Source organism: Malania oleifera, chromosome 2 (genome assembly GCF_029873635.1).
Source record: "Malania oleifera isolate guangnan ecotype guangnan chromosome 2, ASM2987363v1, whole genome shotgun sequence".
Taxonomy (NCBI): domain Eukaryota; kingdom Viridiplantae; phylum Streptophyta; class Magnoliopsida; order Santalales; family Ximeniaceae; genus Malania; species Malania oleifera.
The window spans coordinates 151564348-151577474 of NC_080418.1; the positions used below are offsets into that span (position 1 = coordinate 151564348).

At 36.6% G+C, this 13127-nt stretch overlaps 1 protein-coding gene across 5 annotated transcripts in view; it reads right to left on the reverse strand.

Annotated features, from left to right (window-relative positions):
• Window positions 1–568: 568 nt before the first annotated feature.
• Window positions 569–13127, reverse strand: part of LOC131149611 (uncharacterized) — a 60327-nt gene continuing 47768 nt past the window's right edge. For 4 of the 5 annotated variants that reach the window (XM_058100219.1, XM_058100216.1, XM_058100218.1 and 1 more), the window contains 4 exons: window positions 1799–1911; window positions 1288–1534; window positions 1151–1197; window positions 569–1001 (listed from right to left, as the gene is read on the reverse strand). In XM_058100219.1, coding sequence (XP_057956202.1) covers window positions 822–1001; window positions 1151–1197; window positions 1288–1534; window positions 1799–1911 — 587 coding nt within the window. In that variant the 3' untranslated portion in view covers window positions 569–821. The remainder of the gene's footprint in view (window positions 1002–1150; window positions 1198–1287; window positions 1535–1798; window positions 1912–13127) is intronic. The other variant, XM_058100220.1, reaches the window with a different exon arrangement.

The window sequence follows — 13127 nt, forward strand, 5'->3', positions numbered from 1 at the left end:
ACACCGTTACTACAAGGAGAAGAAACCATTTCGAGGATCAAGCAATGAGGAATTAATTGCAAGCATCAAAGTTGATCCTTGCTTTTCTAAGCTAGTAAGTATAGGAGGAAATCATGTTGACAATCACTTGTTCAGGAAGAAATCCGCGAACGAAAGCACTAGGACTTTGAACAAGCACGCCCACATTTAACATATTATGCTGTGTTTTGAGGCTTCTTATGGTGCTCTCTCTTTGATGCAACTTTTGAGATTTTATTAGTCACAAGCATCTAATCATTGCCTCTATATGCAATCACTTTGCGGGAATATTAGATTCCCAACAAACCTTAAATGCCTACTATGTAAACTTCCAAGAGAAACCATATGGGGGCATCTAGAATTCCCATACTTTCTTGGGAGTCCTAGATAACTTCCCTACTAGCGAGTTAATTACCTTTAAAAAATGGCCAAGCTAATTTCCCACAAAATATCCTCAAACCATACTTCCTATTTCAAATATTAAGCCTTGACCACACATTAAAATCACGGCTCCCACAGATGTAAAACATATTATTTCAACAAAAGAAACTGGCCAACAAAGAACAAATGAGTGTTTATTTTCAGGGGAAACAAAACCAAAAACTCCATCAATCATGCGCAACATATAGGAAATATCCCTTGTTCCCTTACCCAGCCCAGTAATTATCAAAATTAGATCATATCAGGAGCTCTTACAAAAATCGCAGCTTATGTGACTGTTATACAATAGACAAATAATTTCTTAAAATTCCTGCAGAGCCTGTATCGACAAAAAAAAAAAAAAAATCTTAGGTAGGTGATCTCTAGAACTTGAACAAATTTTTGTGGACTTTCAATACTAATCTACATGTCAATGAAATTCTGCTGGTAGTTCTATGAATATTCTTGAGACCTCCAATACTACTTTGATCAGCAGCTTCCTCTGAGCTTGACACTGGGAGTTCTATTTTATCATGCTGTAAAGCTTCAAAAACGTTCACAGCCTGAACAGGGAAAAAAATATGGATGCCAGTTCATGGAAGAAGTAAAAATTAAAATGAAAATTTCCTAAATCATGTGTCAGGTACATCAAATATTATTTTCTATCTGCTCAGTTAAATCAATTCATTTGACAGTAAATTCATATTCTTACCTCATTGCATTGCTGCACATCACTATCTTTTATGCCATGTAAGTAGTCTGGATTCCAGTGGTACAACATCAAGTTTTCATTAAAATTAAGAGATTACTGAATGTGCACAAATCTAAGCAAGTAAAATATGAAATTACCTGAGTATGCCTCGTCCTTGAATATCATTAAACTGCGAGGCATCAATAAAACAGAAAAAGGATGGTGAAAGTTCAACCATTTATCAATCCCAGAAGACCTTCCATCAGAATTTTCAGGTTCAACACTGTTTTCCGATTCATGCATACGTAATCTAAATCTTGAATGGGGAGTGAAATCCATAACAACCGGTGATCCAAGTGATATAATCGCTGCTACTGGAAAATATGCAGGTCCATCCTGATGTGGCTGTATAAAAAATAATGTGCACTGAAGAACTGGCAAACTAACTCATTTAGCCACTTAAAAACTAGTTTCCAGTGCATGATAGCAAATATAGTAATGAATCTTAATATTTAGTCGCAGCAAAAAACATGATGCTGAAAAGTCTCAACTGGCAAGGCATCAACATTCATCAATGGACGTCAACTGCTACACAACTGCGAGGTGAATCTACAGAAACAAGAAGCATGAAATTAAAAAAGGAATGGTAAATAAGTATACAGTGCAAACCATTATGCCTTGGTTAGGAAGGTATTCATTGACAAGCACGTGATTAATTGCTGCAGGGAACAGCCCAGACTCTTCATATATTCTTTGAGTAATCTTTGTAATCCAAGGGGGCACTGCAAGACAACACAGAGAGAGAGAATACAAAGTTACGCCATCTCATTTGGAAAATTTAAATTATTTAACACTGCAGAGGACACTGGAATCACCAATAGTTATGTTAACTGCTGGAGAATCATATTTTATCAGCATTCTATAAACTGCCGATGAAGAATTATTCTATGTTTGCGGTTTAAAAGACAGCAGGAATATATGCTTTTCACTGGCAATTTTATCAATGCAATCAGGGAATAGCTGGTATAAGCCTTAAAATGCTTTTCCGACTGCCCGAACCTGCCACATGTTTTTGTGAAAATTTGGGGGAAAATAGAGGAGGCACATCAACGTTTTGATCAATAAAATAACTTTCCCAACTAAAGAGATGGACAAGCATGGAGAGTGTGTGTTCATCCTTGTTAAGATTTGATTAAAAATGAATGACCTAACTTGAAGATAAGTCTCTTCCTATATTTATAATACAAATTTAAATGCATTCTGAGGACAATAGTACCCTTACTAACTCTCACTAATTAACACACTAACACACTCAATAATAATAGTACTAAGACATATATAACCTCTAACACCCCCCCCCCCCCCTCTGAGCTGGAGCATATATCTCATAAGCTCGTAGCTTGTTACAAATGAATCTAATATGAGCACCCCCCAACACTTCGGTAAACAAATCAGCAAGCTGCATGTCCAACTTCACATAAGTGGTTGTAATGAGCTTCTGCACAAGTTTCTCCCAACAAAAAGGTAATCAACTTCAATGTGCTTTATCAGCTCATGAAAGGCTGGGTTGGAAGCAATATGAAAAGCAACTTGATTATCACACATCAACTTCATAGGCTGAGAATGCGGAAAACTCAATTCTTCCAACATGTTCTTCAACTAGACAAGTTCACAGGTAGTGTGTGCCATAACTTTATATTTTGATTCAACACTTGACCTAACTACCACAGTTTGTTTCTTACTTTTTCAAAACACCAAATTACCACCAATCAAGATACAGTACCCGGTGGTGGATCTACGATTGGAAGGTGATCCGCCCAATCTGCATCTGTATATCTATGGATATAAGTGTGACCCTGATCACAATATAAAAGACTCCCACGTGCACCTTTGAGATATCTCAAGATGCGAATTACTGTGTCCCAATGACTTGTTCTCGGAGAATCTAGAAATTGACTCACCATACTTGTTGCAAAAGATATATCCGACCGAGTAACTGTGAGAAAATTCAATTTTCCAACAAGTCTCCGGTATTGTCTGAGATTACGTAGCAAATCACTCACATCCGACATTAACTTGTTGTTAAAATCCACGGGTGTATCAACCGGTTTAGATCCCAACAAGCCAATTTCATCTAACAAATCAAGAACATACTTCCTTTGTGACACAACAGTTCCGATACGAGACATCGATACTTATATACTCGAGAAGTATTTCAACGGTCCCAAATCTTTGGTCTAAAACTTAGTCTGTAGAAAAAGTTTGAGACTCTGAATACCTTTATCATCACCACCTATAATAACAATATCATCCACATAAACAACAAAAAGGACCCTACCCAATGAAGTATGACGATAAAACAAGGAATGATCCACAACACACCATCAAAGGACTAACTCAAGTACAACGACACTGAAACGACCAACTGGGAGATTGTTTTGAACCATATAAAGCCTTATTAAGCCGACACACTAAGCCTGACTCCCCCTAAGCAACAAACCCAGGTGGTTGCTCCATATAAACCTCCTCTTCATGGTCACCATGCAAGAAGACATTTTTTACATCTAACTGATGCAAAGGCCGGTGACAAGTAGTAGCCAAGAAAATAAATAGACGTACTGAGGTAAGTTTGGCAATCGGACAAAAACTATCAGAATAATCCATACCATACACCTGAGTGTATCCCTTAGCAATAAGACGAGCCATAGAACCATTAGGTTTGACTTTCACAGTGTAAACCCAGTGACAACCAACCACGGACTTGTCAAGAGGAAGAGGTACCAAGTCCCAAGTACCATTGTCATGTAAAGCATTCATCTCGTCAACCATAGCATCCCTCCATCTTGAATGGGCCAAGGCTTTCGAAACAAATTTAGGAAGGGTAGTAAATGATAGAGCAATGACAAAACAAGAATAGAAGGGTGATAAGGAGTCATAAGAAACATGGTTGGAAATGGGGTGTTGAGTATATGAGCATATACCTTTCTGAACAGCAATAGGAGGATCAACATCATGAGAAGTATGATCATTAGACGAGGAAACCAAAGGTGTGGTAGTAGAAGCTAGAGGGGACTCTCTTCCTTGGTGCTGCCGCCATGAATACACCTGCAAATTAGGATGATCAAGCCATGAGAAGGACTCGAACTACATGGAGACTCAGATGGCTGGTTGGGCAAAGACAGCAGCGTAAAATCAGGAAAATTAGGCAAAAGAAGAGACTCATTGAGCTTAGAAGCGCTCAATGACTTGGTGTAGCGAGGTGTAGACTCAAAGAAGGTAACATTGGCAGAAACAAAGAAGTAATGCAGCACAGGACTATAACAACAATATCTCTTTTGAGTATACAAGTAGCCTAGAAAGACACATTTTATAGCACGAGGATCTAACTTATCCACCCCAAGAATTAGCTAGTGAACAAAGGACACACCCCCAAATATACAAGAAGGAAAAGAAAATAAAGGTGAATTAGAAAAAGAATGGAGTAAGGAATTTTATCACTAAGAACAGAGAATGACATTCTGTTGATCAAATAACAAGCAGTAAGTACAACATCACTCCAAAACACTTTAGGTACATGCATTTGATAAAGTAAAGTGCGAGTGATTTGAAGAAGATGTCTATTTTTTCGTTCTGCAACCTCATTTTGTTGAGGAGTGTGGGCACAAGATGATTGATGAACAATACCAAATTGAGTCATATAAATAGTGAATTGTGCACTGAAAAACTCTTTAGCATTATCACTTCAAAGAATTCGAACTCACAAACCAAATTGAGTCTTTATTTTAGAACAAAAGGCACAAAATACATGAAATAACTCAGAACGATATTTTATTAAATATAACCAAGTCATTTTTGAATAATCATTCACAAGGTTACAAAGTAACGAAAATCCAACTTGGACACGAGCCTACTAGGACCCCATACATCTTAACGAACTCACATAAAAGAGCTTGCAGTACGTCCTGAAAATGAAAGAAACACGATGGTGCTTTCCCAACTAACAAGAATCACAATTGAGACTAGACAAAAACTCAAACAAGGAACAAGACATTATGACTTTTCCAATGAAGGATGACCCAAGCGACAATGAATTTGGAAAGGTGTGGTGGCAGTAGTGCAGGCAGTAGAAGGAGATAGCGGCTCAAAGTGATAAAGTCCACCAGCTTCACGCCCTCCGCCAATCGTCTTCCTCGTCTTCAAATCTTGAATAACCATAGAATCAAGGAAGATGTCATTGAACAATTCATGAATTTAGTAATTTTCCTAATGGACATAAGATTGAAAGGAAATTTGGGAATATATAAAACCGAAGGAAGAGAAATAGAAGAAGTGGGATTTACAATCTCAATTACCTTGACTACAGTAGTGGATCCATCAGCAAAAGTAACACAAGGTAAATTTGCAAGATATTGATGAGTGGAGAAATAGCTAGGTATATCTGTGATATGATCAGTTGCAATGGAGTCTATGACCCAAGAACTAGGGCGAGAAGTACTAGATGATAGGCATAGTGCGTGCTTAGCGGATTGGGCAAAAGAGGCAACGGGAAGAGAATCTTGTTGTGATGCTTGATACTACTGGAATTTTGAATACTCTTCCTCTAACATAGAGACAGTACGTTGCCCCCCACTCGATCCCAAAGGTGAGGAGTCGATAGTGGTTGCATTGGCTGCCCCCAAAGGTGTGAAGTCAGTGGTGGCTGCATTGGCAACACGTGAAGGTCTTCCATGAAGATCCCAACACTGCTCAATACCATGATTATTCCGTCCATAATGAGAACACTTGCGAGGAGTACTTCTGCCTTGTCTGTCTCTAGCACTACGACTACTTGAAACACCGCAATAACTTTTGCAGTTATTTGATAGAGAACTAGAATCACTCTGTGTAGCAAAGGATGTCCTCTCAGAGCTAGATGCAAGAACATGAGAATGCGTGCTAAAGGAAGCACGAAGGACGCGAGAATAAACATCAGCAAATGATGGCAGCTTAGAATTACTAAGTATCTGGGACCAAACTGCCTCAAACTCAGGTCTCAAGCTTGCTAGAACACGAAGAACTATCATCTATTCCCTATGCTTCTGCATCTCACAAACGCCAGCAGTTATAGGTTGCACGACGTTAAGCTCCTCATGAATACGCTTCATCTCTCCAAAACAAAGACTGCACAAATCCACATCCTTCCTTTTACCAAAAAAATAAAATGAAGTGGCTAGAATATCCTCCACCGACTCCAAACAAACCCAATTTTCTCATGAAATACCAAAAGCTTGTCCCCTATATTCCATGCAAACAAACAGCACACAAAAAAATGAGATGTTGTTTCAGAACCATCAAGACAATGAGCACAGATATCAAGAGCAGCCATTGAAGGTTTCCTACTCTGTAACAGATTGTTGGCGTTAACTCTATTAAGAACCAACCAAATAAAAGCCTTGATCTTTGAGGAAACTTTTCCCTTCCAAATAAATTTTAGAATGGGAAGTAAATATTAGCATTAATCAATTAATCAAAAAAAAAAACAGCAAGAATAGACCCCCAAAGAGTCTAAAGACCAAGAATGACTATTCACTAGAGGAAGGACAGCAAGTCCCCAATGACATGAACAAGGAAGATGACTCCTCCCCTTCTCCCTATCATTAAGAGTTGTTTGAATTAGGATCCCAAGAAAACAAATGACCTTTAGAAATAAAAAATAAGGAAATAACCTCACATGATTCGAACTCAAACGATAAAGATGGGGGAAATATTTTGACAAAGCAACAGCCCACCCAAATGTCTTCCAAAGAATGAATTTGAGACCCATTACCCAATATAAAACTAGTATAAGGAACAAATAGGGGGTAGATCCGAGAGATACACCTCCACAAGTTTCCCAAAGAGCATCTAATTCCTAAATCAGCATCCCAGCTATTCATTTGCAATCCAAATTTGTTTTTAATGACTTTGTTCCAAAGAGAGGAGTCTCTAAGGAAAGTACCATGACCATTTAACAAAAAAGAGAAATGTTTTGACACCAACTTACCAAGACCTAAATGTCCCTCCAAGCTAGACTTACAAACTATCTCTCAATTAACAAGACGATCTCTCTAACCCCAAACCCTAGACCAAAGGAAACCTCGCATGATCTTCTCAATATCACTAGCTATCCCATTGAAATCCAGAATACAAACAAATAATAAAGAGGGTTACTAGCAAGGCAAATTTGAATAAGAGTAATGTCACCCCCTAAAGAAAATAACGCACCTTTCCACCCATCTAAACCCTTAGAAACTCTCTACATCATCGGATCCCAAAAAACCAAACTAAGGATATCACCCAATAGGACACTTAGATAAGTCAAAGGCCAATCCAAAAGACACAACCGCTAACAAAGCCAACTCCCTAGATCTACTAGAGTCCAGACGTCAAATTAATGGTTGCTATGCTACCCTTCACCAAATTAATTTTAAGCCTAAACACTCTCAAAAATTTGAAGAAGAGTTAAAATGTTCAACAAAGAATCCCTATGCTCACAAATGAAAAACATAGTGTCATCGGCAAACTGAAGATGGGCTGCATAAACCCCCTCCCTACCCACTTCCAACCCTTTAACTAAACCCTTATCAACTTCCCTCTCCACCATTCTACATAAAACATAAACTACCAAAACAAACAAAACAAACAAAAGAGGAGATAACAAATCCCCTAGTCTAACACCTCTTGAATCTTGATGCTTTAAACCATGATATTTTCTCCATTCATGATAACTAAAAAGAAAGCATTAGCAAGCAACCCCCTATCCTGAAGCTCTATCTCCCCTTTTCTAGCCAACATCTAATATAAGGGGCCATTTGGTATCATTGTAAAAAATTATGAAATGAAAACCAAAAAATAAAACTAAAAACTAGAAACATAAACTAAAACCCAAAAACCAACTTCTTTGGTTAATATTTCTAGAACTAAAACAAAATTTTAAAAAAAAATGCTCATTTTTGTACTTGAACCAAATAAAAATTACAAAATATGATTAAAATAATAAAACTACAAAGCAATATTATTAAAAATTATATAATAAAAATAAAAATTATTATAAATAATTTACTTAATTATTATATTTCAAAATTCACTTTACAAGAATAATATTATTGTACATGACAACTGAAATATAGTAAAATAATTTGTAAATGGGTTTTATTATAATTTTTTTTTGAAATTTTATAAGCTTTTTTTATTTTAATTATATTTTAAATTCATATGATCATTTTTATTTTAATTTTAATTAAAAAGTGTTAGAAGAGAATATGTTATTTTAATAATTAGGCTGTGTTAATGGGGGTGTTTTTGTCCTTTAACACTTTATTATAATTAATAATATATAAGAGGGCAGACCTAGAGCTGTATGTAGACTCCAGGAGACTGCCGCTCAGTTTTTTCCTCTTCTTCTCCTAATCTCTTATCTCCTTCTCTTCTTCTCTCCTCCATCTCTAACCTTACAACATGTCAACATGGTATCAGGGCATTGATCTCCTTCAAATCTGATTTATCTGATTGGTTTTGATACTGTTTTTCGTTCTTTTTCCTTATCCTCTCCTAATCAGTCTTCAAATCTGATTTTCTGGTTGGTTTGAGAGTCATTTAAGGAGACCCTCCCTCTCAATTAGGTTGTGTGTTCTCATAGTGATTTTCTGATGTGAAAAACTCAGATATACTCTGTTTCTGCAGCTACTGTTCCTTTGTCACTCTGGTTTGCTGATGATGCTGTTTTGATGACATGTATTCGTGATTGTCTGCTTGCAATCTTGCGTCGATAGCAGGTTTGTTTCAATTGGTGTCCAAATATTTATTTCCTGTTCTTCTCTGCATTCGTTTCCGGTTGCTGCCAGCCGTAATGCCTGGAGCTGCTACTAGGTTGTCTATTAAATGATTGCAGTACTTTGCTGTGGTCTGACCTGTTCTTGATGGTTAAGTAATTCCTCCTAGGATATTGTAAGCTCAGTTCTGTAGTCATTCTGTAGTCATAGCTGCCTATTGAAGTTCTGTGTGCACTTTGGAGAGTTTGAAGTGTTGTAGGTTCGGGTTTTTTGAAGTCCTGAAAGTGTTGTTTGTGTGAGTGTGTGCTGCCAGACTTCTCAAGCTCCTCCCTGCGATAAGTCAACCATGGATACTAAAAGCTTGAGTTTGAAAGTGACAAATGAGGAAAAGACTAAAATTAGGAGATTTATTTGCAAAATTAAATTCCTAGAAGTTAAGATGACTTTAAAAAATATCAAAAGTAGGATATCTATAGGGCCAGACAACATACCAATTGAAGCTTGAAAATGTTTATAGGAGAAAGGAACTATATGGTTAACTAATTTATTCAACACTGATAAAAACCAAGAAAATTTCGGAGAAATGGAGGAAAAACATGCTAATACCTATGTACAAAAGTAAAGGTGATATTCAAAATTGTAATAACTATGGAGAAATTTAAGATTATGAGTCATACGATGAAAGTATAGGAAAGTTGAACAAAGAATAAGACTAGAAACAAAAGTTTCAAAGAATAAATTTGGCTCTATGCCTAGGAGATTGACAACATAAACTATTTATATTTTAAGAAGATTAATGGAAAAGTTTAGGGAAAGAGAAAAGGGACTTACATATGTTTTTTATTGATCTAGAGAAAGCCTATGATTGAGTACCTAGGGAAGTTCTTTGGTGGGTTTTAGAAAAGAAGGGAGTCAATAATAGATATACTGTAATCATTAAGGCTATGAATGATAGAGTAACAACTAGCGTTAGGACTGTAGGCGGCGAATCTAGAGAATTTCCAATCACAGTAGGTTGTACAGGTTCTACTTTGAGTCCTTATCTTTTTGCTTTAGTTATTGATGAACTCACTAGGAATATCCAAAACAAGATTCCTTGGAATATGTTTTTTGCAGATTATATTGTCTTGATTGATGAAAGTAGTAGTGGTGTGGAATCTAAGTTAGAACTTTGGAGAACCGTTTTAGCGTCTTAAGGTTTTAGGATTAGTATGAATAAGACAGAATATATATGATACGTAATTCCAGCAATGCAAGAGGCACTATTGGAGAGAAGATTGAACTTGATAATCAAGAAATTAATAGCACTAGTAAATTTTGACATCTTGGATCTATTGGGAAATTGAAAATGATGTAATAAAAAGAGTTAAAGCAGGTTGGGTAAAATGGAGTGCTGCATTAGGCGTGTTTTGTGATTGCAGAATACCTTAAAATTGAAAGAAAAGTTCCACAAGATGGCTATAAGATTAGTCATTCTTTATGGATTAGAATGTTGGGCAACTAAGAAATATGTACAAAAAGTAAAAGTTGTCGAACTACAAATGTTACGTGGATTAGTGGCATAAAATTAAAAGATAAATTAAAGAACAGACATATACTCAACAAACTAAGCATCGTATCGACAAAAGACAGGATAAAGAAGGGGCAACTTAGATGGATTGAGCATTTAAAATGCAGGTCTAGTAATGCACATATGAGGAGGATTGAGTTAGTTATTAAAAGTGGTTGAGGTAGACCTAAAATAACTTGGAATAAGACAATGAGGAAGGATTTAATAACTCTTAAGCTAGAGGCGAAAATGCTTTTGATTGGATGAATTGGCAGAAAAGAATTCATGCAACCGACCCCACCTAGTGGACTTAAGGTTTGTTGATGTTGTTGTCGTTATTGTTGTTGTTGCTATTATGGTCCATTCACGTACAATCGGGCTTTTTGCCTTACCTTCAATTATAGGTTCTAGTGCCCCAGGCTCCTCTCATGTGACAAGTAGTCTTAACTTGTTTAAGTCCTTGAACCCCACTACTTTACACTCTAAGGTTACTCTTGCTAATGGTTTGGTTACACTAGTTTTTGGTTCTAGAAATATTCTCTCAATTCCTTCTATTCCTCTTTCTTCCTTGAACCTGTTAGGAATGACTCAATTAACAAAGTCTCATAATTGTTCTATGACCTTATTTCCTTTTTATTGTGTTATTCAAGATCATTAGATAAAGAAGAGGATTGGTGGAAGATTTGAGAAGGATGGCCTATACTATTTCGATGATGGTCATAGTGTGTCCAGTTCTCATCATACGGCTTCCTCGATTTCTATTCATGATGTTTTGAACAATGGCATGCTCATTTGGGTTACCCATCTCTTTAAAAACTACAAGTTTTTCCCCCGTTCAAGTTTTTTTTCTCGTTTTGAGTGTTTCTACATGTTAGTCGAGAAAGCATAGTAGGACATCTTTTCTTTCTAGAGTCAAGTCTCGTAGTAAATGATTGTTTTCTCTTATTCATTAGATATTGGGGCCCATATAGAGTCAAGAATTCGACTGTACATCAATATTTTCTGCCCTTTGTGGATGATTTTTTGCGTATGACATGTATCTATTTGTTAAAGGATAGGTTTGAATATTTGACTGTATTTACTTAATTCTATCAGGAAATAAAAACTCAGTTTGGTATCAATAGTCAAATTTTTTTTATCTAATAATGCACTTGAAAAATGTTCAAAATGAGCTTTCATCTTTTTTGCTTGGCCAAAGGGATTAATCATTAAACATCATGTATACATACCCCTTGGCAAAATAGAGTAGTTGAACCAAAAAAAAAAAATAGACATTTATTTGACATAGAACGGTCTCCAGTTTTTATATGCATGTTCCTAAAACCTTTTGGACTAATGCTCTTCTTACAACTAGTTTTCTACTCAATAGGATGCCTTTAAGTTCTCTAGGGGACAAATTCCCTTCTTCATCGTGTACTCAAAAACATCCATGTTCTTTATCATGCCTCGTGTCTTTGGGTGCACATGATTTGTTCATGTTCTATATACTGGTCAGGACAAGTTCTCTCCGTGTGCTCTTAAATGTGTCTTTGTTTGGTTCTCGAGAACTCAGAAAGGACATAGATGTTATAATTTCCACATTCGCAGGAAATATGTTAGTGTTGGCATCTCCTTTTTTTAGGGGACACTATATTTTTCCAGTATTAGGTCCTCCTTGGATGAATCTATATTGATTCCATCAATGACTTATGCCCCCCCCCCCCCACTCTTGTGTTGATTCTTCTATTCCTACCCTTGTCCTTTTCGAAAAATCTTCTGACCCTCTTCCAAATCCATTAGTTACATATCTATAAAAAAAAATTGAAGGATAATGAACAACGCAAAGCAAGCACAAACACCACTATCACCATGCAAGTGCCTTCTCTATTTGTTACTATTTTGACTTCTAGTTTTGGAGATCCATCTCAACGTGACATGGATTTGCCCATTGCTCACCTGAACGGTACTCAAACATGTGCTCAAGAATCCTTAGTTGCTTATCCTATCGCTCATTATGTTTTAGTTCTTCACCTTCCTAGGCCTACACACTCTTTTGCCTTGTCTATTTACTCAATTTCTATCTCGCATGTTGGCACTTGCTAACCTTGGCTGGAAGCATGCAATGGAAGTAGAAATGGATGCTTGACCACTCAAAGGACATAGTACTTGTTGAATCTTCCTCTTGGTAAAGAGTTGGTTAGGTGTCATTGGGTCTACACCATCAAATATCTTTCTAGTAGCTCTATCAAACAACTTAAGGCTCAGTTGGTTGCCAAGGGGTACGCCCAAACATATTGTGTTGATTATTTTGAGACCTGTCCGATTGGTCGATTTAATTTTGTTCATGTATTGATCTCATTAGCAATTAATTTTGATTAGCCCTTATATCAGTTGGATGTGAAGAATGCCATCTTATATGGAGATTTGTTGGCGGTATACATGGAGCAACCTCCCAGTTATGTTGCTCAAGGGGAGGATTATAAAGTATGTAGGTTGCATAAGGCCATTTATGATCTTAAACAATTTTCGAGCCTGGTTTGACAAATTTAGTGTCATAGTTTCTGAATTTGGTATTATCCAGTGCCACTTTAATCATTCGGTTTTTGTCCACAAAACAAAGACAGGTGTGGTACTTCTAGGGGTTTATGTTGATGATATCATCATCATTGGCAGCAAACCT